Source organism: Prionailurus viverrinus, chromosome C1 (genome assembly GCF_022837055.1).
Source record: "Prionailurus viverrinus isolate Anna chromosome C1, UM_Priviv_1.0, whole genome shotgun sequence".
In the NCBI taxonomy this organism is placed as follows: domain Eukaryota; kingdom Metazoa; phylum Chordata; class Mammalia; order Carnivora; family Felidae; genus Prionailurus; species Prionailurus viverrinus.
This window is the reverse complement of record NC_062568.1, coordinates 6,171,223-6,196,895: the sequence shown is the minus strand read 5'-3', so window position 1 is coordinate 6,196,895 and position 25,673 is coordinate 6,171,223. Positions and strand designations below refer to the sequence as shown.

Genomic DNA, 25,673 nt, shown 5'->3' with positions numbered 1-25,673 from the left:
ATAACAGTCCTTAGTCTATTTGGATAGTCTCTGCAGATTAAATTTTCCTTCAGACTTCTGCCTAGGGCCTGGTAGGGGTAGTCTTGTGGCTGTAGTGGAACTGGGAGTTTATTTTTGAGCCTATGTAATCCCCAGCCCCACCCCCGCCAGCCTGCCTGCGATTCCTTTTGTGAATCTTTAAGGGGTTCTATAGTGGGAATGAGCTTCTAGTTGGCTTCTCTCTGAAGGAGATTCTGTTTTGCTTTTCTTGATTCTGCAAAGTCAGTTACTGCTGTTATATTCACTTTTTATCTTCCAAATTCTGTTATTAGAGAACTATCGTATACTTTTGGCCTCCTTTATTCTCTGTTCCTCTCTTTGTGAGTTAATACCATTTTATTCCTTTGCTTTCATTTCAGAGAGGTTTGTGAAGACATTCTTGGGTTTTGTCCACTTTTAACTGGATACCTTAATTAGGTTTAAATTGTTACTTGAGTATTATTTTTTTTAGATGTTTTGCATAAGTGTTACAAGTACCTTTTACAGACCGTATTTGTGACTTTCAACCCCCCCCCCCCCCCCCGGTTAAAAAAAAAAAAAAAAACAGGTGTGGTTTACATCGTGTGTGTGTGTGTGTGTGTGTGTGTGTGTGTGTGTGTGTGTGTTCAGTATTTTTAAGTTGGGTTCTGGATAGACTAATATTTTGGAATATCCAGTAGATGTTAGTGCCTTGGCATCCACAGTTTGTAGAATCTTGATAACCTGTTAAAGTTGTCTTCCATGTGCTGTAGATTTTAAAGGTATAATTTTTTTGATATGAAACATTTATATGTAATATTTTTACTACATAACTAGGATTGGGATAGATCTAAATGTCATATTAACTTTATTACTTTATATCAATATTAGCAACTGCATAAGTTTCCACAGGCTATTAAAATATTTTAACCAGCTTTTCCCCCAGGGGGAGAAAAACAATTAATAAAACTGAATAAGTGTTCCTATTCACCCAGCACACATTGTTATTTGAGTTGAACAAATGGCAATTTGCAAGATTGTTTGAGGCATAGTTAAGAGCAGCATACTGGTGGACATACGGAATGAGTCACACCATCTGGTTACAGTCATACCTGGGTGGTGGTCGTTAAAACTAAAGCTCCTGGGATCTGCATATGACTTAATTATACTGTGAAAACATATTGGGCTCCACCAGTAGGTGACTGGAACTTCTTGAAACCAATTAACTGGCAAACATGCTTTCAAAATATCAATACTGCTGTTATTAAATGAGTCATTACCTAATTTTTTTTTTTTTTGCACTAAATTGGAGACTTAAAATGTGTATTTTAGGATTTGCAATGGGTGGTACTTCAATATTGGCACTACAACAGTAATGTGGCTTACTTGCTCAACACTTTCATCCAGTAGTTATGACTAATATCATTACAGTAAAATGTTTTATAAACACTGAATTCACATGACAGCTAGACTGGGCTTAGCAAAAAAGGGAAGTGGCAGCAGCTTTCACAAATCCACCTTTAAAGTGACTAGATAAATAATTCAGTTTTGATCAGATTTCATTCATTTAAATGATCAAACTTGGTAAGTAGAGAAGAAGGTAGGTCCACTAATGAGAAAAAATTTATTTTAATTAGTGTAAAAGTTGTGGTTACCGTGAAGAGTAACACAGAATTAGGACTATGGTGTTTTATTTAAGTTAGTGCACATCACTGTTAACGCTTTTGGTGTGAGTCTTAACTTAAGGGTAGATTCCTGTCACTACTGCCACAATCAGCACACGGGGCTGTTCCACCATCCCCAAGACTCTTCTTAACCCTTCTCTGTTCCTAACCCCTGCCAGCTGCCTGTAGTTCTCCCAACACTGATTTTTCTTTCCGATAATGTCAGGTAAATTGTACCATAAGTACATAACTTTGTCAGATTGTCTTGTCTTCGTCACTCAGCATCATACCTTTAAGATTAATCCAAGGTAGTTACATATTCCAGTAGTTCGTTTCTCCTGATTGCTGGTTAGTATTCCATTGCTGGGTAAATAAAAGTGGGATTGCTAGGTCATTTGGAAAGTGTATGTTTAATTTTTTTTTTTTAATGACGGTTTTTCTTTTGATTTTCCCTTTTTAAAAAAAAATGTTTATTTTGAGAGAGAGAATGGCAGTGTGAGTTGGGGAGAGGGACAGGGGGAGAGAGAGTCTTAAGTGAGCTCCATGCTAAGTGTGGATCCCGAGGTGGGGCTCGATCCTGTGACCCTGGGATCATGACCTGAGCAGAAATCATGTGTTGGACACTCAACTGACTGAACCACCCAGGGGCCCCCAATTTTCCCTTTATACTATTTGGGAAGCTGTGAATTCCGTGTACTTTTATGGTCATCATTGAAATTTTGTTCTCCATACTGACATTCTAGAGTTAATTTTAACCTTCCCCTAATAACTTAACAAGGTCTTTGAAAATACAAAGTACCCTCACATAAGGGGTATTGTTGATGAGATGTTAAATTTGTCTCTGTTCCACCTCATAAATCAGGTGTGGTTTTTGTGTTTTTGGTTTTTTGTTTTTGTTTTTGAGATTTACCTACGTGTTTACCAGTATCTTTGCATCTCAGGATCTTCCTGGCGTCATTCTTCTTTTTAAAGTGTATACAATATGCATTTCTTCAGTGAGAATCTCCTGGGGAGTAAACTCTTGGTTTTTGTTTATGTGAAAATACTATTATTTTGATCTTATACTTCAGAGATAGTTTTACTGGGTTCACAACTTATTTTTTCTCACTACTTAAAGATAACGTTTGTTGTCTTTGGTTTCCATTGAGAAGTCTACTTTCAGCCAGATTTTATCTTGACCTTTTCTTTCAGACTGCTTTTAAGATTTTCTATTTTTGGGGGCGCCTGGGTGGCGCAGTCGGTTAAGCGTCCGACTTCAGCCAGGTCACGATCTCGCGGTCCGTGAGTTCGAGCCCCGCGTCAGGCTCTGGGCTGATGGCTCAGAGCCTGGAGCCTGTTTCTGATTCTGTGTCTCCCTCTCTCTCTGCCCCTTCCCCGTTCATGCTCTGTCTCTCTCTGTCCCAAAAATAAATAAACATTGAAAAAAAAAAAAATTAAAAAAAAAAAAAAAGATTTTCTATTTTTGAAATTTAAACAAAATGTTTCTAAGTGTGTATTTTATTTATCTTGTTTCTGATGAGCTGTAATTCCTATATCTGTAGATGCATGCCTTTTATTGGATCTGAAAAATCTCAGCCATTATCTCTTCTAATATCCCTTCTCCTTATTTTTTCGATGTTCTCTTTCAAAAGTTAAGAGTATTGATTAGATATGTTAGACCTCCTCGTATCCCTTTTTTTCCTTTTTGTCTTTTTTTCTGTCTCCCTGTATGTCTGTGCTGCTTTCTGGGTGGTTTGTTTCCTGTCTTCTAATTCACCAGTTTTATTCTTTGGTGTATCTCATCTCTCTACCTGCTTTGTTGAGTTTTTAGTTTCTACATTTATAATTTTTCATTTCTAAAAGTTCTGACTTTTAAGTTGCTTGGTTATTCTGGTAACTACACATATCTTGTTTATTTTTATGCCATCTTTTATTTATTTTGATGTTTCTTATATACTGTATTTATTTTCTGTTTTGTATTTGATCACTCCAGTATCTAAAGTCTTCCGGAGAGGTAGGTATAAACATGTCGTTTCTACCGACAAGCTTAGTGGTATGTTTTGTTGTGTGATGATTTTTATTGTAACCTCATAGTTTATTGAGCTTAATATTTCCAAATACCGATAGTATAAATTGGAAGTGCATTGCTCCTGAGAGGATTTGCATATTCTTCTGCTGGGAACCTGGGATACTACACCTGGAAACAGTTTTCTCTTCCAGGGTCTTGAGTTTAACAGGTCTGTCTCCGTTTCAGCTCTCTCATCTGGCCATAGCTCTTGTTGATTGGTGTTTGCCTTCTGAGCAACACTGCATTTTGTGTATGACATGGGTCACTTTTCTGGTTTCAGCTCAATTTTTAATTTTTTTTTTTGCCTTTTTTTGCCTTTTGGAAGGAATTCTTAGAGATTTTCTTTCCTTTCTAGAAAGCTCAACAATAGGTTAACAGTTAGGGTTTTGTTTGTTTGTTTGTTTTTGTTTTGTAACTTATAGAGTATCTATCATATTTTAGCAGAGGAGACTTTTCAGAATATCCGGTCTGCCATACTATTAGAAGTAGAAATTGGATGAGATTAAATATGCAAAGTGTCAGTATAGGTACTTTATAAATATTAATTTCACTGTGCCTTGTTTAACTTTTATTTTACCACCAATTTTGTCAGCATGCTTGACATAATAAAGTTGTTTTTTTGTTTTTTGGTTTATTATTTTTTTGTTTTTTAATTTTTTTTGGTGGATACTTTCCACAGTCTTTTCTAATTTAAATTTAATACATAATATACAAATTTTAAACTGCTATATTTATTTTGTTACTTATCACTTCATAGGAAAAAGTATTCATTTCTATTTTCTGTTTTTCTGAAAATATGATGTTAAGGGAAGATTTAACTTTGTTGTTGTATATGGGGGAGAATGTCTTATGGAAGATTAAACCTGTAGGGGTGCCTGGGTGGCTCAGCCGGCTAAGCGTCCAACTTCGGCTTAGGTCATGATCTCACAGCTCGTGAGTTCGAGGCCCGCGTCGGGCTCTGTGCTGATAGCTTGGAGCCTGGAGCCTGCTTCAGATTGTGTCTCCCTCTCTCTGCTCCTCCCACACTCGTGCCATGTCTCTGTCTCTCAAAAGTAAATAAACATTAAAAAAAAAAAGATTAAACCTGTAGAAATTGATACTCAATAAAGATCCAAAGAAATTCCAGTAATTTCTTTTGCTTGGTAATTAACATTTGGCGTACGTAGAGCAGTGATTCTCAACTGGAGGCATTTTGTGCATTAGGGGAGTTTTGGCAATGTCTGGAAACATTTTTCATTGTCCCTTGTGGTTTGAGGATGTACTGATATTCAGTGGGTAGAGGTTGGAGATGCTGCAATCCTACAATGCACAGAACAGCCCCCTCACAATAGTTACCTGGCCCCAAATGTCAATAGTGTGAAAGTCGAGAAAACCTGGACTTAGAGAAATAAAGTGAAGATAAGGTGTTAATGCTGGTGGTATATTTGGGAGGAAAGGCTTTCCAGGCTTTTTTTTTTCTTTTTTCTTGTTTTAGAAAAACTGAAAGAAAGCCTTAGGAACACTGTTTTCTCCTTCCCATATTTTCTTTCTCTAATTCTTAAGCACTGGCATTCACATCTATACAGCAAGGACTCAGAGTCCAAACTTTTTGACTACTGCTACTAATCAGTTGGACTCTCTCATTATTTCTTGCTGTTTTTTTCCCCTATTATAGAATAATACATATTCATCATGGAAAACTTGGAGAGAATAGGAAATTATAAATAGAAAAAAAATCATCCTATCATTTATATGCAAGGACTGTTAACATTTGGGGGTATTTGGTTTGTCTGTTTTCTTTGTAGATAGATTTTATGTAGTTCTGAGAATACTATGTAAGTTTCATCTTAAAAAATTAAAACATAACCATAAGTATGAATAATGTTTAGTGTTATTGTCATTTATGTAACCACTTCCCTTTGATATTGTAGTGTTTCTGATGTTTTCTTATTATGAATAATGTTTGATGAACATCTTGTATGTAATTAGTTAGCTGTGTTTCAAATTCCTTCTTTAGAATAGATACTTAAAGGGTACTTATGGGTCAAAAGGTGTGAGTGAGGTTCTTGCTAACAAATTGGTGAATTTATCCTACCATAGTGTATGAGACCACCTATTTTCATTTTGGACTTAATCACTTTTTTTAACCAAACTATTACATTAAAAAAATTGTTTTTAATGTTTATTCTTTTTTTTTTTTTTTTTTTTTTTTTTTTTTTTTTTTTTTTTTTTTTTTTTTTTTTTTGAGAGAAAGAGAGACAGAGTGTAAGTGGAGGAGGGTCAGAGAGGGAGGAAGACACAGAATCTGAAGTAGGCTCCAGGTTCTGAGCTGTCAGCACAGAACCCCTCGCGGAGCTTGAACTCATGAACCGCGAGATTACGACTTGAGCCCATGTCAGACGCTTAACTGCCTCAGCCACCTAGGCACCGCTAACCAAACTATTTTATAAGCCTTTAATATCTATACGAAGCTTTTGGAGGCCAAAAGGGGAAAATCATTGTATATCCTTGCATTGAGACTAGAGTTAATCTGCCTGAGTCAATGGAATATAAAAGAGCAATTAGAGAAATCAACATGAACACATGTAAAGTTTCCTTGGAGCGACTCAATTTATGTAATTATTGTGGCCTCGCAAAATTGTATCTTCTAGTTGTGCAAATTGACTCCTATTTTAAATGCACTGAGTGAGCTCACTTAAAGAAGTCCTAGAGTAAGTGTTGTTAAGTAGAAGAAAAATGTCCTTTCATAGTTTGGTTATGAGTTCATTGTGGTTGTATTTGTTTAATAAGTTCAAAATTTTGTCACTTATTTAAGTAAAATGAATGCCTTCTTCATGCATAAACCGACCCTGTGATACCATAGGGTCTTGAGATCTGGGAATGAATTAGCTATACACTGTACTGTCATGGGATTACGTCTGTAAAATAGAACTAAAAACGAGCTTTAGAAAGAAAAAAGAATCGGGTTTCCTCATTTAATGAGTTGAGAAATACAGGAGTATAATTCTTTGCTTGAAAATTTTCTTATCCAAAGCATACCCCCTGGTAAGCAGTGTTTGACACTTCCTCATTAGGAAATTATTCCTTTGCCTTTTCCTTTTTTAAAAAGGATACTGTAAGGGAGGTGGAAAGGTGAAGGGTTGACTGGAGCAAGGACAGAGGTATTAGCAAATAAGGGGAGACCAAGTTGCTAAGTGAGAGGGAAGGAGTTGTGGAACTTAAGAGAACAGTAAGTTAATTTGTTCTTAAATTATTTTGAACAAGGTGGGATGTAAATACACATCGTAAGTTAACACGCTTCCCTGAAAATGGTGAATCTAGTCTTGTTCTCATAATACAGATGAATCGGAAAACAAAGCGTATTGCTTTACATGAATAATGACTTTCCTACATTTTCACTTTTGGAAATTTAGGAGATGTTTTTAAACCCTTAATTTGTGATTACACATTTACTTGAAACTAATTCATACTGTAGTTATTTCTTCATTAGTTAAGTTTGAAAGTTTTACAAGGATGAAATTGCTGTGTTCAATTTCTCCTACTGTGCAGTCCTTATTTCTGTATTTTATGACTTAACCAAGAGCTAGAAGTAAACGAATTAGTTTAAAACTTAAAAACAGCAACAAAACCCAACTTAACGTTTCCCCAACTTCAAAACATGAAACCTAAAGTGCTCTGTCATAATTCAAAGCATGATTTGAAAGATGTGCCATCTATCTCTGTTCTGTCAGGGAGCGAGAAGGAGCAGGATGTGAAAATTGAGGAGCGTCTGTTAATTCTGAGTTCCTTATTGTTTTGGCTTATAGTATTGTGAATTTGTAGGGTTATTGTGTAATATTTAATTATTCGGAATGTTTCCAGGTTACTTTTGAAAGACTTCTGGCTCATATATTATTTTACATCTTTGTTAAATCTCTCAGCATAGGAGTCTGCAAGATGACTGTGATAAATTATGTAAAAATATTAATAATCTGCTCTAGACCCTGGGTTCCAAATGAGGCCTTTACCAGAGGACATGACTCAAACGGAATTAGATGAAACTTTGCATAGATTACTTGTTACTTTGCATAGATTATTTAACCCTTATTTTTGTGGGTTGAGTAGGTCACTTTGGGCAAAATGTAAATAGTTTTTATTCTTCTTTGAGTGCATTTCTATTCAGTTTTTTATGTGCATTGTAAACATCAAGAAGCGCAGAGATAAAGTCCTTTTAAGGCCACCTATACAGAAAAGACTTTAAGGTTGTAAAAGAACTTAACAGGCATTTTTAATCTTGAGTCCAGGCATTTCTTGAGTCCCTTTATGTCTCTTCGGTTTCGTCTTGAATGCTTACTGCCTTCTGAGATGATTGAAAATATCCTTTTATTATAAATTTTTGTTTGAATTGATGGGAGAGGTGGGACTTCATTCTTACACGTTAATCATTTCCAGTTTTCTTGGGTTAGTTTTCAGTTTTCAAATCAGCCTCAAGCTTAAAGGTAGTAGCTATTTGATTAGAATATTTGTATAGCTCCAGACCTCTAACAAACCATTGTCATTTTCTTAGGAAATGTGAAAATATTTAAATGATTAATTGCTTTTTGAATTCTTTACCATAGAGCTCTTACGTAGTCCTGTCCTTCCATTAGAAACACACTAAAGCAACTTTTGTATTTCCAAGAAGCTCATGTATTACAGGTACTATGTATTCCTAATTAGATAGTTACCTGAATTTATCTTTAAATATATTATTTAGGGGCGCCTGGGTGGCGCAGTCGGTTGGGCGTCGGACTTCAGCCAGGTCACGATCTCGCGGTCCGTGAGTTCGAGCCCCGCGTCGGGCTCTGGGCTGATGGCTCAGAGCCTGGAGCCTGTTTCCGATTCTGTGTCTCCCTCGCTCTCTGCCCCTCCCCCGTTCATGCTCTGTCTCTCTCTGTCCCAAAAATAAATAAACGTTGAAAAAAAAAAAAAAAGAGTAAATATATTATTTAGTGTGAATCTGACTTACCTTGACATATCTATTGTGGAGATTAATAATAAAATAATTTTTAAATACTTTTAGTTTATAGAGTGAACTGTTCTACGTTTAAATGCACTAATTAGGGGCGCCTGGGTGGCGCAGTCGGTTAAGCATCCGACTTCAGCCAGGTCACGATCTCGCGGTCCGGGAGTTCGAGCCCCGCGTCGGGCTCTGGGCTGATGGCTCAGAGCCTGGAGCCTGTTTCCGATTCTGTGTCTCCCTCTCTCTCTGCCCCTCCCCTGTTCATGCTCTGTCTCTCTCTGTCCCAAAAATAAATAAACGTTGAAAAAAAAAATTTTTTTTAAATAAATAAATAAATAAATGCACTAATTAAAAATGTTTTACATTGATGTGTAATTTTTAAGATATAGTAACTTTGTAAAATATTTTATCTTCTAGGAGAGGGTTAAATCCACCACACAGGGTGAAATCTATCTCCATGACAACATTCACACAACAGGAAATTGAATTTCTGCAGAAACATGGAAATGAAGTAAGTGTTTTTACAATTTTTAACTTTCTTGTTGGCAGTCGTTTTAATAAGGTTTAATAAGTTGTTTAGAATGGTGGATTTCACTGTGGAGGGGTGCCTGAGTGGTTCTTGTCGGTTAAGTGTCAGACTTTGGCTCAGGTCATGATCAAGGTTCGTGAGTTTGAGCCCCGCATCAGGCTCTCTGCTGTCAGCAGATACCCTGCTTCAGATTATTTGTTCCCCTCTCTCTCTGACCGTCCCCCGTGCTCGCTCGCTCTCTTTCTCTCCAAAATAAAGAAACATTAAAAAATAAAAGATGGTGGATTTCACTGTTTAAAAAGTTATTTTCACACAAAAATAACTTTTAGTAATGTACTCATTTAGTACTCATTTAGTAATGTACTTAGAATTAATATCTACTGCAAAAATACCTTTATCCTGAGGTGAAACATGTGTCTAAAGTTCATCAGTGTTGAATGTAAAAGCCATTTTTGGAAGACATCTAGTACGGGAGTAATTGTTAGTGTTTACTTTAAAAGACCAAAAGAGTAAACTTTTGTTAGGCCATTGTGTAATCAGCTTTTGCTTGAGGCCCCCTCCTACCTTTTTATTATATGTTGAACTTTGTGTTGAGCAGGTGCTGGGTAGGGAGGAGGCTGGCAGTGCTGGGGGAGAGCCCAGCATGAAGGGGAGCCCAAGAAGAACTTGGAGAGGAGCTGTTTCATTCTGACTCTGTTTTAATGGGCTTCCAGCAATGCCATTCTGTTTTGTTTGCTTTCCTGTTTTTAGTTCTATGTTTTTACCATGTGTTCATGAAAGTGGTGATCTGGCATTGAAAAAACTATAAAATTGACCCAAAAAATTATTACTTCATGGAAAGGAAATAATTACTTTAGTTATACTATTCTGTTTGCATATTTTTCATATAAGAGAAAGAAAAAAGTTGTTTTGGTATTTTATTCATTTTAATTGTTCACCCTCAGAATATATGTAGGCATTTTTACTTGCCTCTCTTTCTTCCTTAAGCAAGTGATATCTTAAACTTGCTTGCCTACTTGTTTCGCACATCTGATTTTGGCTCTAAAACAGCAAAGAGGTATAAATTCAAGATTATGAGATATTTTTAAATGCATGATTCAGAGAAGTGAGCACACTTTGAAGTCTCCCAAATTTTGCTGATAAAAAATTATTTTGTGGAATCAAGTTTCAGACTGACGTGGGAAAATCTAAAGCTTGGAGAAAGGGCAGAAGATTTGTAATGACAGTACAGAATAATATACTTACTGATTAAAATATAATTTGAATTGTTTATATAAAGTTTGGGATTAAACTAGCAGTGCAAACTTTTAATTACACTCTTAGAATGTTGGCCTAGTATGGAAAATTTTGGATATCTGAAATAGGGAGTCAGAAATAAAATATTATTGTTCTTAGATGAAAAATCTAATGACCATAGGTAACGTCAGAGAAATAGAACTAAAAAGGTGACAGTCTATTGGAGAGGCTAGGTAAAAACATCTGCACCTGTCAGTAAGTAGCTAAGGTTAGGTGAAGATCGGCCTCAAAATACAAGATTGGTTGTGATAAGAACATTCAACATAAGATCTCCTCTCTGAAAACAATTTTAAGTGTCAATACAGTGTTCTCACCTGTAGGCATAGTGTTGTACATTAGATCTCTGTCTGGAACTTACTCATCTTGTATGAATGAACTTTATACCCACTGCATAGCAGCTCCCCATTTCCCTTCCCAGCTCCTGTCAACTGCCATTCTACTTTTTGCTTCAGGGGGTTTGACTGTTTTAGATGCCTCATGTGAGTGGAATCATACGGTATTTGTCCTTCTGTGACTGGCTTATTTCACTTAGCATAGTGTCCTCAAAGTTCACCCATGTTGTTGAATATGGCAGTTTTTAAGATGGACATCAAAATAAATTCAGAATATAGGCAAGGAAACAATTTTAGGCAACTCATATCAAAAAGTGGAAACAGGGATGCCTCGGTGGTTCAGTTGGTTAAGTGTCCAACTTCGGCTCAGGTCATGATCTCGCGGTTCGTGAGTTTGAGCCCCACGTCGGGCTCTGTGCTTACAGCTCAGAGCCTGCTTCGGATTCTGTGTCTCCCTCTCTCTCTGCCCCTCCCCCACTCACAGTCTGACCCTCTCTGTCTCAAAAAAAAAAATTGAAGAAAAAAGTAGAAACAAAATATGAATGTTAGAGATGACTGGAATGGGTTCATGGATTTTAAATCCCGAAAAGAGCCATGCAGACTGATAGGCCACTTAAAGCCCTTGCCAGGGCAGTCACTGTGCAAGGTGCTGTGGGTGTGCGAGGTACTGTGGGTGCAGTTATGGGTGTGTCTCAGAGGCTTAGCTGACATAGAGCTTCCAGTGTAGTTGGAGAGGCAGATATGTAACAGTTATAGCGTATGTTAGATAACTAATGACAAGAATAAGAAGTATCAGAAATAATCTGGAAGGACAGATTCAAACTGTGGGTGAAAAGGAAAGAATTGGGAAGATCTCATAGAGGTAAAACATTTAGGACCTGAGCTGGCAGGAAAAGAGATTTGTTCATTTTTAAGTTTATTTCTTTCTTTATTTTTAAGTGATCTTGACACCCGATGTGGGGCTTGAACTTATGACTCTAAGATCAGAAGTTGCATGCTCTTTTGACTGAGCAAACCAGGCGCCCTGTGGCAGGAAAAGATATTGAAGGCAGAGCAAACACACTGCACAAAGAGAAAGGGAAATTTACTATAGTTCGTACTGTTAGAAAATATACCAACCTTTTAAATACTTGTTAAGGAAGACACACATAGTTTCTTGTGTCCCTAAGAACATCTTAGAATCAAAGTCTTGGGCTAGGTATATTTAATTCTTACTAATATTAACAGTATCTGTGTTCTTAAAAACTTAAGAGGTGCTTACTTAGAAGGTAAGGATTGATACTATAAAGTGCAGGATGGTTAGCACAGCCTAGCAAAAACTTGATAGACTTCCAAGCGCAGGTGCTCTATTATCACTTTATCTTATGTAAACATTTAAATATTAAGTTTAACATGCATAGAGAAAGCATGCAAATGTTAATTTTTCATTTTAAAACATGTTGCCATATTCCAACTGTGTGTCACTGTGTTTGAGGACCATCCTCAATCACATATATTTTGTATTAAAAAGGCCCTACCCGTCTTACATAATGTGCATGAAGGGGTCATACCTGAGGATGAGTGTTTCATCAGTTAAAAGAGTATATTGACTGGCGGCGGTCCTGGGGTCTCCTCCCTCCCGGGGTTAGTGTTCTTTTTTTTTTTTAAATTTTTTTTTTTCAACGTTTATTTATTTTTGGGACAGAGAGAGACAGAGCATGAACGGGCGAGGGGCAGAGAGAGAGGGAGACACAGAATCGGAAACAGACTCCGGGCTCCGAGCCATCAGCCCAGAGCCCGACGCGGGGCTCGAACTCACGGACCGCGAGATCGTGACCTGGCTGAAGTCGGACGCTTAACCGACTGCGCCACCCAGGCGCCCCCCGGGGTTAGTGTTCTGAGGGTCAGTTAGCTGGTCCTGATTGGAGGGTGCAGGCTTACGCAGGTAAGCGCGGTGGTTGCTGAATGACTCAGCAACCCGTGTGTTGGACAGAATTCACCTACATTGCACATGCTTTCAGTGTTCCTCCAGACATTTCTATGTGGGAAAACCTGTTTACAGTCATCTGAGTGTATAACTTCAATCTGTTGTAATGCTTGCATTACAGTTGTGAACAGCTTGCCAAAGGAAGTCATGCTGCCAAATTCAGGATAAAGAGTAGGAGGGGACCGCCAAGTTACAGGGCAAAGGGCACGGATTCAGGGAATCCGTTTTATTCACCATCAGCGCAGTGGCCTAACACATGTGCATCTCTAGGGAAGATTTCGCTTTTCATTCAGACCCGTGTTAAGAATTGTTCATTGGTTTTGGAAAATCACAGAACTGACAGCAGCACCACTTACGGTATTTGAGTGATTAATAAAGTTCATCTGTCTTGGTCTGCGAGCTGTGGTAAGCAAATACTGTTATTATCGTTTATAAATGTGTATCAAGGACATGCTTAATATTTATTACATTATATCATTAGCTTCTACGGATGTGGTTTACGAAGTACTTGAACATTACTTTAGTGTTCTGAGACTCCTGTGGAGCAGATGTGTATGTTATTATCTTATAGAACATAATGTGCCAGATGTCAGTACAATATTTTTCAGCAAAGCACCTTGTATTTATTATTTGCAGAAATACTTTTGACATTTTTTTCAGAAGTAAAGTGTTTTACAAAAAATTTCTATATACTGTATTTACCTAGTAGCACTTTTCTATCATGATGTTAACTTAAAAAAAAATCTTTAGTTGTTTCCTCCATATATCCTCTTTTGTGATATTGTGGGTAATTTATGGTCCTCTAGCTGAGGGAATTTCACTACTGGGTTAAATCCTGATTATCAAAGTTAATGGAAGCAGGGCTGATGATCAGTGCTCTAGAAATTCAATAAAAAGAAAATGTATTAGTAATTTTATTTTGAAACATCAGTTTTTCTTTTCTAGGAGCAAATTAACTCTCCTTAATTTTGTTTTAGGCCTGAGAATAAAAGAGTCACTATTGATGCTCCATAGGCACATACAGTCTACATGTAGAAATAAAATCATTTAATAGACAATATTTGATTATTTTTATGCTAGATTATAAAAATAACCCCCAAAACAAACTACTGCTTTAAGAAAGAAAAAAAAAAAAAACTTTCTAAAACAATTGGCCCATAAAGTAAGGTGCTCTTTTCTCTCTGTTTACATTTATGATGGATTCGTTTTTCATTTTTAAGAGAGATTTATTAATCACCTGCTGTGTACCAAGGACTGTCCCTGGGTGCTAGAGATAGAGTGACAAGCAAAAGCAGACAGGACTTGCCCTCATGTAAAGCTTGGAGTTTAGTGGGGGGAGACAGACAACAAAAATCATTTTTTGCCAATTCCATTTTGGTTTAAGACAGAGAGGGCTTCAGTGGTAGTTGTAGATGCTTTGGGAGTGTGGAGATGAGGATTTTTCAGGACGTTATACTTATGATTAAATAGGCCTTAGTTTATGAGATAAGCTTTTGAGAGTTTTTGGGCAATTAAATTGCATCTTTGGGAGAGATTGGGGCCATTTATAACAGGAAACAAACACTGTCACACAAAAAATATTTTTGTTTCTAAAAATATTTTAAATTCCAAATTCACATGCTCGGACAGTTTTTCTGGAATATCCAGTTATCATTTTATGATACGTTGTGTGTACTCAGTCTACTGTGGGTTAAACAGGACACCTCGTGTCCTGTAAACAAAATAAGTGATGGTGATTCTCCACACACACTCGTGGACTCTGAAAAGTGGAAAGCCAATATCAGAAAGAGTTTATGGGACATTATCAGAGTAAAGACCGTGAACTTTTTTTTTTTTAATTTTTTTTTTAACGTTTATTTATTTTTGAGACAGAGACAGACCATGAACGGGGGAGGGTCAGAGAGAGGGAGACACAGAATCTGAAACAGGCTCCAGGCTCTGAGCTGTCAGCACAGAGCCTGACGCGGGGCTCGAACTCACGGACCGCAAGATTGTGACCTGAGCCAAAGTCGGCCGCTTAACCGACTGAGCCACCCAGGCGCCCCAAGACCGTGAACTTTTGAATGAATCGTGAATCAGTGTGTGAAGATACCATGTCGTTTCAAAGTGTTGTACTCATTTCTTTAAAGTTTTGCTAAACGCTAAGTGGTCTTAACCCAAACTGTAACTCTCTAGGGAAATAGATAAAATTTGAGCTGGATTTGTTAAATACTTCTTGAAGTGCAGTGGTCTTGTGCAGAAAGAATGGGCTTTGGACTCGGCAGGCTGAGAACATTGGACAGGATGCCTCTGAGACTCCATTTCTACCAACTGTAAAATAGTGACAGTAAAATCTTTATATAGAAAGGCTAAAATACTTTGAACTTGAGCAATCTGCGAAAGTTCCGAGTGTAGTTCTTGTTGGATAATGTAGGTATTCAGATGTTTATTGAATCAGAATCTAAGGTAATAGAAGTTACAAGGGAAGGATTATCAATATGTATTTTTGTTCCTTATTAGAGGGATTTTTTTAGTTTTCATAATGTACAAAAGTGTCATTTACATTAATGTTTGGGTTATGTATTTAAATTCTTGGGACCTTTTAATTTTTATGCTGATCTTAAATAGCAGCAACAATTGGCTGTGATTTTAATAACAGCATATTAAATGTCATGATTGAGTAGAGCTAAGTTACAAACTCAGTACTCCAGGATCTAGAATTACCTTGTTGCTTTTAGCAAGGTTGGCAAACTGTTTCTGTAAAGGACCAGTAAATATTGTAGGCTTTGTGGGCCACCTACATACAGTCTCTTGCATATCCTTGTTTGAACAGAGCATTTTTAAAATAATCCTTTAAACAGCTGTAAAAACCATTGTTAGAGCAGGGGCAGTGCAGGAACAGGCCAGTGGCCCAATTTGATCTGCAGGTGGTTGGTTGAAGACCCCTGGTCTGTGGCATTCCAGAGTTTTCAGTTCTCAATATAAATCCTTTTATAACCTTCCTAGTTAATCTTTTTCTTGCTTCATTTCCAGCAGAAATGTTTAAACTGTAGTGGTCTCTGTTTTGTTTTCCATATATGCTGTCCGTATTCCAGTTTTCTTGCCATTTTGCTCATGATGTTGTATTTATTGTGAATCTTTTTTTAAGATTCACATTTTTACTCTCCTATCAAATTTTTACTCTCCTATGAAGTCTTCCAGGAGTATTGGAGCTGACAGGGACTATATAAACCCCCCACTCATACTTCAAAAAAAAATTTATATTTATATTTAATTTATATGTATGTGTGTGCATATATGTATATATATGTGTATATGTACATATATATACACACACGCACCATGGCATTCACTCTAAGATATTGCACTATATATATATATATATATATATATATATATATATTTTTTTTTTTTTTTTTTTTATTTCATAGTTTCTTCTTTATTGGTTTTACTATCCTCAAAACATTGTAGACATTTCTATATCGTATCTTACATACTTTTTCATTACACTTATAGCAGTGAGAGTGTACAAGAATATATATCCAAGGGAGTTTGAAACTTTGGATCCATGTGAATTTCATCCAAATTACTTTTAGCAGTTGTTAAAATTTTTTCTTATTTATTTATTTATTTATTTATTTATTTAGTGTGTGTGTGTGTGTGTGTGTGTGTGTGTGTGTGTGTGTGTGTGAGAGAGAGAGAGAGAGAGAGAGAGAGAGATAGAGAGAGAGAGAGAGAGAGAGAGAACTCTCCAGAGATTCTGACTGTGAATGTATGGTAAGTATGGTGAGGTGAAGGGGTGTCTGTTTGCATTTTTAGCCAGAACCCCATTGTGATTCTGAAGCTGAGGGCTACAGGCTACCATTTGAGAAAACCACTATAGCAGCTAAAGGCTCCAGACGAAGACTCAAAATAATTTGTGGTCTTGTCACTTTGGGCAAACTACTTTTCCCTGAGTTTTATTTTCCTTTGTAATCTGTGAGAAGTACCTGTTTTGTGCCTTTGATGTGAACATATTGTAGCATGGTCTTTTTGAATGGTGGCTGAAAACCCAGATTATTGTAAAGGAGCTAGGTGCTAATTTGTAACAAATGCTCTGAGCGTTTAACTTTTTCTTTTGCACTGGTATCTTAGGTCACCTTATTTACTTCCTTCTAGCTTATTTGCCTCAGCCATTGTAGCTTCCTCTCACCTCTCAGCTATTTTGTTTCTTTTTTCCTGTTAGTGAGTTACCATTTTAAAAACTTACTTGGATCTAATTGAAAATAGAAATTGTCAGTCTTTTTTGTTCCTTTTAAAACTTCTTCTTATGGAGATATTCATGTATCTATACAAGCACATGGAATAATATAACAAACTTCCACCCATTCATGGTCTTCTTGTCCCTTCTTTATACATATCTATATAGATATTTTAAGTGTATTTATTTTGAGAGAGACATTGTGAGTGTGGGAGGTGGAGAGAGAGGGAGAGAAAGAGAGAGAGAATCCCAAGCAGGCTCCACACTGTCCATGCAAAGTCCAGTGTGGAGCTCAAACCCACAAAGCCATGAGATCATGACCTGAGCCAAAACCAAGAGTCGAACGCTTAACCAACTGAGCCATCCAGGCACTACCCCCGCTTTATTTTTTGAAGCAAATCTTAAGACATATAATTTTATCTGTAAATTCGTCAACTAATGTTATCTCTGAAAAACAAGGGCTTTAAAAAATACATAATCGCAATACAATTTTCATGTCCATAAAAATTAGTAATCTAGTTAGCAATGTTCAGTTTTCTTTCATTTCCTAAGTTTCATTTCTTTTCCTTAATGGTTTGTTTGAATCAAGATGCAAGTAAGCTCCACTTACTTGCTGTGAGTGGTTAATATGGGTTTTGAAACTGTACCTGCTGATAAACGGTCAGAAGCTAGATGATCACAGTCTTACCAGGCAACTTCTTGGACTGTATCTCTTGGATTGTGGGATAGAGCCAGGTTTGCATCAGGAGAGTTGGGGCTTCAGATCATTGGGGCTGGATGCCCTGTAATCCGGGTTAAGTCCTGGCCATCTTAAGTCTCTGGGAAGCCTAACAGCTCAGATGACTTTACACCTAGCAGTCAAACATGCTGCACAAGTGCCCTGTGGTGCACATCTGAGTTCTAGTCCTCCACCTGTGTCTCTTGTGCTTCAGCATCAGCTGCTACTCAGGCTCCTCACGATTGACATTCTTACCAGAGCAGGAAGTCTGCTTGGCTTCTAGGACAGCACCTGGCATTCATCTTGGCAACAGAGGATGCCATCTGGTTGTGGGGTGCTTTATGAACTGGTAAGAAGAAAGTTGAAACAGGCTCTGGGCCCATAGATTTTTGAGGAATTGGTGATGACCTCGAAGAGTTCTTGGTTCTGTTTCTGGAAATTAAAGTCATCCTGCACAGGCAGTATCAGCTTTGGGTAGGAGTAAGCAAAGGCCACACCCAGCAAGAGCTTCTTACAGATTTAGATGATGTCTTGTCAGTCTTCTGCTGGACCATGGGCTCCACCAGCTCCCCAAGGAAAACCTCATACCAGTCTGTGATTCTGGGGTCTTTGCAAGGATGGGGTGGTGGTGAGCAGTTACCTTCTGTTGCAGCTGCTGCTGTAGGTCTCACTGCAGGCAAGGGGGGGGTCTCTGGTAGTGTGAGTGGCTTGCAGGTTGACCTACATGCTGCACTGTCTCTCAGAACCCCTTTTCATGGATGCCCATGGCAGCATCGTCTCAAAGCCACGGCACAATGGCCAGATCTGCCTGTCTTCTGCCCCCTCCACCTCCCAACTTATTTATTTATGTATTTATGTATGTATGTATGTATGTATGTATGTATGTATGTATGTATGTATGTATTTATTTTTGAGAGAGAGAGAGAGAGAGAGAGACAGCGAGATAGAGTACGAGTGGGGGAGGAACAGAGAGAGAGGGAGACACAGAGTCCGAAGCGGGATCCAAGCTCTGAGCTGTCAGCATAGAGCCCAACGCGGGGCTTGAACTCACAGGCTGTGAGATCATGACCTGAGCCAAAGTCGGACGTTTAACCGACTGAGCCACCCAGGCGCCCCCCAACTTTCTATTATGAAACATTCAAATATACATAAAAGTTGAAAAATTGTGCAGGTATGGTAAACATTGTGCTGTGTTTGCTTTCACACATGTCTGTGTATCCATCCATTAGTTAATTCCACTTAACGTTTCTTACGCTTCAAAGTAAGCCGCAAACATTAGTTCACATCACCCCTTAAATCCTCAGGAGATCATTAATTGGAATTCAATATTTGTTAAAAATTGAAGTATAATTGACATAGACGGAAATGTAACAATCTTACCTTGGGAAGAGCTTTGATAAATGCATCCCCTTTGGTAACCCAAAGCTCTGCAAAGATAAAGCACACTGACATTTCTTCTTACTTAATGTCTCCCCTCTCCAGAGGCAACCACTGTTTTGATTTTTATTTGTATTTAATAAAGTGTGCTTTTTGCATAAGACTTCTTGTGAGAGTTATGCATGTGGATACATGTAGTTTGTTCCTTTTTTATTACCTAGGACTGTTCTATGAATATATCAGAATTTGTTCATTTTTCTTCGTAAGACTGGTTTAGTGAGTATTTTCTTTCAGTCTGTGGCTTTCTCATTTATTTTCTTAGTGTTTTTTTTTGACAAGCCAAAATTTGTCTTTTTTGATTAATTTTATCAGTTTTTAGTTTTATAGTTTCTTCTTTCTCGGCTCTAAAGAAATCTCTGCCTACTGTCATCATCACAATCTCATTTTATTTTAGAAGCTTTGAAAGCTTTAGCTTTTACATCTACATCTATGATCAGTCTCAAATTAATTTTAGTATATGGTGTGCTGGAGGTTGAGGTTCGTATTTTTCTGTGAATATATACAGTTGTTCCAGCTCCATTTGGTAAAAACACTTTCCTCAACGGATTACTTTGGAACCGTTGTCAAATACGAAATGACCGTGTAAGTACGAGTATGTTTCAGGGCTCTTTGTTCAGTTTCATTCATTCATTCATTGCCCTTTATGCCAGTAGCATACCGTCTTGAAGTCAGTCTTGAGGTCAGGGAGTGCAAGTCCTCCAATTTCCCTTCTCTTTGAAGATTCCTTTCCATATTGTATATCAGGAGTTGGCAAACTGTGTACCTGCTCCCTGCCCGCCCCTTTCACTCCCCGCGCCAGCCAGATTTGGCCTGTTGCCTGTTTTTAAAAGTCCCACTTGGTGATGTACTGTTGTTTGACATGGAGACCCCTTCCCCTGTTGGCAGCTTCTGCTACCAACTGTTAGAATCTTATGTGGGAGTTGATGACTCAGTCATCTTTGGCCAGCTGCTTTAGTCGAGATGACTGGGCGCTTCAGAAGGACAGAAAGAGGAACACTGGGATCTGAGTGTCACTGGGGCAGAGAGTGAAAGTGATCACTGGTTATTAAGATTATCTGTTTCTTGTATCCGTTTTGATGAATTGTATTTTTCAAGGAATTTGCCTAAGTTGTCATATTTATTGACAAAGTTAATGAGAGCCTTCTTTTAAATGTGTTTAGTAGCTTCTATAATTTTGGTCTTTGTTTTTTCTTCTATTTACTCTGGGTTATTTGCTCTTTCTTTGCTTAAGATAGAACCTAAGATCACTAATTGGAGAGCATTCTTTTCTAATCTTTTAAAGCAATAAATTTCTCTCTAACCTCTGTTTTAACTGCTTTGCACAAATTTTGATATGTTGTATTTTATCATTTGGTTTAAAATGTTTTCTAGTTTCCCTTATGATTTCTTCTTTGATCCATGGATTATATAGAAATGATTAATTTCCACATATTAGTTTTTCTAGATCTCTTACTGTATAATCAATTTCTAATTCTGTTTTTGTCAGTGAACATTCTCTATATGTTTTCTCAACCCTTTCTTATTTTTTGAGTCCTGTTTTATGTCCAGCACATGGTCTCTCTTGGTGAACATACTATGTGCACTTGAAAAGAATGTATTTCTGAAGTTATTGGGTATAGTGTCCTATAAATGTCAGTTATAGGTTGTGATTGATAGTGCTGTTCAGATCTTACAGGTGGTCTGCTTTACTGATTTCGTGTAGGTAATTTATCAGTTAGAGCACTTAACAAATGATTGTGGATTTGTATATTTTTCCCTGTTTTATTGTTTGCTTTATTTATTTTGAAACTTGTTAGGGGCCAATATTTATTATTACTATGTCCTCCTCACAAAGGTGACATTCTGTCATATACAGTCTCTCTCTCTCTCTCTCTCTCTCTCTCTCTGGTAATACTTTTTTCTTCTTTGAAAAGAGCATTATCTGATCTTTATATTGTTCTTGCTCTATGGCAATAGGCCATCTTGAAGCTCTTTTTTTTTCTAGATATAACTATGACGTACCCATGTGTGTTTTTTTTTTTTTTTTAATTTTTTTTTTCAACGTTTATTTATTTTTGGGACAGAGAGACAGAGCATGAACGGGGGAGGGGCAGAGAGAGAGGGAGACACAGAATCGGAAACAGGCTCCAGGCTCTGAGCCATCAGCCCAGAGCCTGACGCGGGGCTCGAACTCACAGACCGCGAGATCGTGACCTGGCTGAAGTCGGACGCTTAACCGACTGCGCCACCCAGGCGCCCCCCCATGTGTGTTTTATGAGCGTGTGTGTGTGTGTTTATCCTTCCTGGCGTTTGCTAAACTTCATTAATCTGTGAATTTGTCTTCGTCAAAATTATTTTAACATTTTGACCATTTTTTCTTTAGATACTTTTCCAGTTCTAGGATTTACATTTGATTCTTTTCTGTAATTGTTCCCTTTGCTGAGATTTCATAGTTTTATTCATCATAAGCTCTTGCACACGGGGATACAAGTTGCTTTAAATCATTACTAATTCCAAAGTCTTTGTCACATCAGGTGTGTCACTACTGATTGCTTTTTCTTTTGATTGTGGGTCACACTTTGCTGTTTCTGTGTATATCTAGTGATTTTGGATTATATCCAGAAGGCTGGAAATGGTGCATAGTAGAGCCTCTGGATTCTGTTTTGTTCCTTCCAAAAGTGTTGGTTTTGTTTGTTTCTTTTGTTTCCTTTTTACTGTAGCAAATTCTGCTTCTCATGGAAGATACCAGTTAAAATCTCCACTTAGTTCTTTTAGTCTTTAATTGAGTTGGTTTGGAGTCAGCCCCGCACATGCCTAGGTCAAGGGTGAGCCAGAGACCTGGGCAGAGTTTTGTGGCTCCTACTCTCTGATTCTCTCCTTCCTTGGATTTGCTGCTCACTTTCCAGTTTTTGTAGTTGCTGCAACTACTCTGATTGTTATTGACCACGTCTTTAAAAAAAAACAGCAAATGCTTAATTTCCTTTCCAACATTCTGTTTGCTTTGGTTGTTCCCTAGTGTCTTCTGGTAGTTTTTATAATGTACATAGAGATTATAGTTATCTGTTGGAGAGTTGGGTTTTAATGTGAGCTATTCTGACATTACTAGAAGTGGTACCTGCTTTGCTTGCCTGTTAAATCTTTGTTTTCTAGGAATTTCCCCTCCGGTTGTTTACTCCGGTTCTCTCTCTCTTCTTCTTTCCACCTCCCCTGCCCTCCCCCACTCCCCTTTTCTCCCTTCTCCAGCCCAGTCATTTGTTCAGTAGTTTCCCACTGTTTGGATTTTGCTGATTCGATCCGAATAGTAGTGTAGTAGTATAGTAGTGTCGGTGTTCCTCAGTCATCGTAGTTACCAGTATATTGGTAGTTGGATCTAGTAGCTTCTTAAGATTCGTGTTTAGTTTGGAAAAAGAGGAAGACCTGGTGTTTCACGGGTTGGGTGTTGTGTTCTTTCATGGAGAGATATTTTGGTGGCACGGTTATGTTAGGGGCTGTTCTTGTAGTTCTCTGTTCCTATATCCATTAATTTGGGGTTGTAAAGTGGTGATTTTTAACTAAGTGATTTTCCAGGTGCACTCGGGGGATCTACTGGAGATCCTGGAGACCTTTTCAGGGATTCTGTAAAATCAAACATTTTTAATAGTAGTTTGAAGACTTGATTGGCTATTTTTACTTTGATTCTCATGAGTGTATGGTGGAGTTTTTCAGAAGTTACATAACATAAAAATGCAGAGGCAGATGAGAAATCAGTTATCTTCTATTTAATCAAGTATTCATGAAATTTGCAAAGATGTAAAACTTTTTCACTAATATTTTTGGTTTTAGAAAATACAGCTATTTTAATAAAATTTACATTAATGTGCAGTACTTTTATCATTCTTTTTTAAGTACATTAAAACTAGTCACGAATATCAGGTATATAGTGCACATAAAGCTATATGTGGTTCTCAATATTTAACTATTTTCAAAATGAGTTCCAAAACATCTTCCAACAATGACCAGTTACATGTGTTTTTTTTTTTAAATATTATGAAATTATTTGATGTGTTTCAGTCTGTTGTAGTTATTCTTATTGGTGGTCAAATTGTTCCCTTTGGACATTGAGATAATCTGTTTTGGAAACCTACTTAAAACTCCCCTCTTCTGCACATCTCATTTTTACTGACAAGAGCTTTGCCTGAATATTCCTTTTCCTTTTTTTCTTTTTTTCTTTTCTTTTTGATTAACCTGTGGGCCACCCATGTACTCACAAATGTTCAAAGAAAACGAAATGTTTTTTTTCTTTTCCTCATGATTACTTCACATAGACTGTGGTATGGATCAGGTTTACTTCCGAGGCTTGTTCTGCACTTGGGCCGCTCAGTCTCTCTGTTCCTCAGCCAGAGGCTACATTCCCAGCCTCGGTCAGCTGCCTGGCAAATGCAGGCTTTGAGTCACCAGGACAACCAGACAATCGAGTGTCAGTACAAACCCATTACTATCGTTAAGCTTTCGCTTGAGTGAAACAATGAGTGGTGTTCCTGTTAGAGGTGAGTCACTGGTATTGGTGCTATCCTTAAGCCATCGATAATCCACAAACAGTTCTTGTTGCATATTGTGACGAGTAAATACAGTTGTACTTCATATTCAGTTCTGGAGGAAATGTGATTAGGTCACCTTTCCCATTCTGCTCTCTTGCTCAGTACCTTGTTTGTTCTTGTTAATATTCTGGAAAATGTCAAAATTGAAAACTTACTCTGTAGAGAGAAAGAAACGTAAACCTTTGGTTAATCTTTCCTTTTTGGCAGGCTTGCTTATGATATTCATAACTGTCTTTGGGAATGAGAACGCTGTGCTTTAAGATTTATGAAGGCTTCACATTTAAGTGTAGAACAATTGGAACCAAGACACTGGTAGGAGTTTTCTACTCCTTTTTAGATAATGATTCTAAAACAAAGAAGTAAACTTATCTGGGAAGAATTTGTAAACTAAAGAGTAATAAATAGGATTGGCTCCACTTAGACACTAAAAATATATCTCTGTGTTTATAGGCAATAATTTGCAATATAAACATGGAGTAATTACAACAGTCCGAAACTAGAATAGGCACAGATCTACAGACTAGATCCTTAGACGTGCTATAATCTTTATCTATATTAAGTGTATAAAGTTACTATAAAATAAACACATTTTAGCAGTTAAGTATGGAAGGAATTGGTTATTCAGTAAATGGAAAGTCTGAGTGTTAACTGATGTGGTAGACCAAAATTAATTTCAGAAGTATTTTAGGCTTAAAATTTTAAAGCACAAAGAAAGCAGCAAAAATATAGAAAATGTCTCATAGGATCTCCCTCCAAGATACTTAATCCCAAAGGGAAAAATAGTGACTTTAGTATGAAGAAATCTGGCACATGTCAGTTAACATCACCTAGGAATGGGACTGATTGACATCATGTGTCTCCTGATACAATTCACGGAAAAGGATACAACATCACTTAGTTTGTATTCCTTGCCAAAATGTATAACATAAGTTTAGTCATGAGAAAACCTAAATAAAGGAGCATACTACAAAATAATTGGCCTATACTCTTCAAAGATGTCAAGGTCATGAAAGACAAAGACGCTTGTAGGAAGTGTTCCAGATTAAAGGCAACAGGACAGTTCAGATTCTCTACCCGGTGAACCTTTTTTCTTTTTGTTCTAAAGGACACTATTAAGATAATTGGCTAGTCTGTGGATTAGAGAATAATAAAATGTAAATTTCCTGATTTAGATAGTTTTGCTTACATTTATACAAAAGAATGTCTTTGTTTTTAGGAGGTAGACATTAGGAAGAGAAGGTTCTAAACCATTTAAAGCTTAGAAAAAATTTTATCTAAAGAGCATGATAAAGTAAATGTTAACATTAGAGACTGGGTAAAGGGTATATGGGAGTTCTTTTTTACTATACTTGCAACTTTGCTGTAAAACAAATTATAACTAAAAAACAAACTAAATTGTAGTGTTTAAGGATGTAAGCTTGAGGGTAGGTAATAAAAAACCTTAAGTGATTACTGTAAAATTTAATAGAAAATATAGCTGACTACTTAACATTTGAACGTGTAAGGACTTTATATGCTAAAAGCAATGGAAAACCACAAAGTAAATATTGATAAATTTAACTATCTAAAACTGGGAAGCTTATTAAAGGCAGCACACAAAATTGAAAGAACAATTGTTTTGTCACCCATACAGGGTAACTTACATAGTCATACTAGTTTGAGAAAGGAGGACAATTGATAATCTTACTTGAAACCAATGTGACTTCACTAATACAATAAATTTTATATTTATAAAGCTTTTTATAATTTGCAAAGCATATTCATGAATAACATGTGTGTTTAGGTTTGGGGAGTGCTTACCAAAGTTCTCATGCTTTGCTGAAGGAACAAAGGGGGAAGACTCCCTCCCTGCCTTGGAAAAACCACAAAATAAAGACAGAAAACACATAGCTTATTGGACCAGGAATGGACAGCTAACCCTGGGGGCCAGTGACTAATCTGATCCTCCCTCT

General features: G+C 37.2%; 1 protein-coding gene across 6 annotated transcripts in view; it reads left to right on the top strand.

Annotated features, from left to right (window-relative positions):
- AGFG1 (ArfGAP with FG repeats 1) overlaps positions 1-25,673 on the top strand; it is a 75,399-nt gene that overhangs the window by 9,249 nt on the left and 40,477 nt on the right. For 5 of the 6 annotated variants that reach the window (XM_047869931.1, XM_047869930.1, XM_047869929.1 and 2 more), the window contains one exon: positions 9,086-9,179. In XM_047869931.1, coding sequence (XP_047725887.1) covers positions 9,086-9,179 — 94 coding nt within the window. Of the gene's footprint in view, positions 1-8,271; positions 8,365-9,085; positions 9,180-25,673 lie in introns of those variants that run through there. The other variant, XM_047869933.1, reaches the window with a different exon arrangement.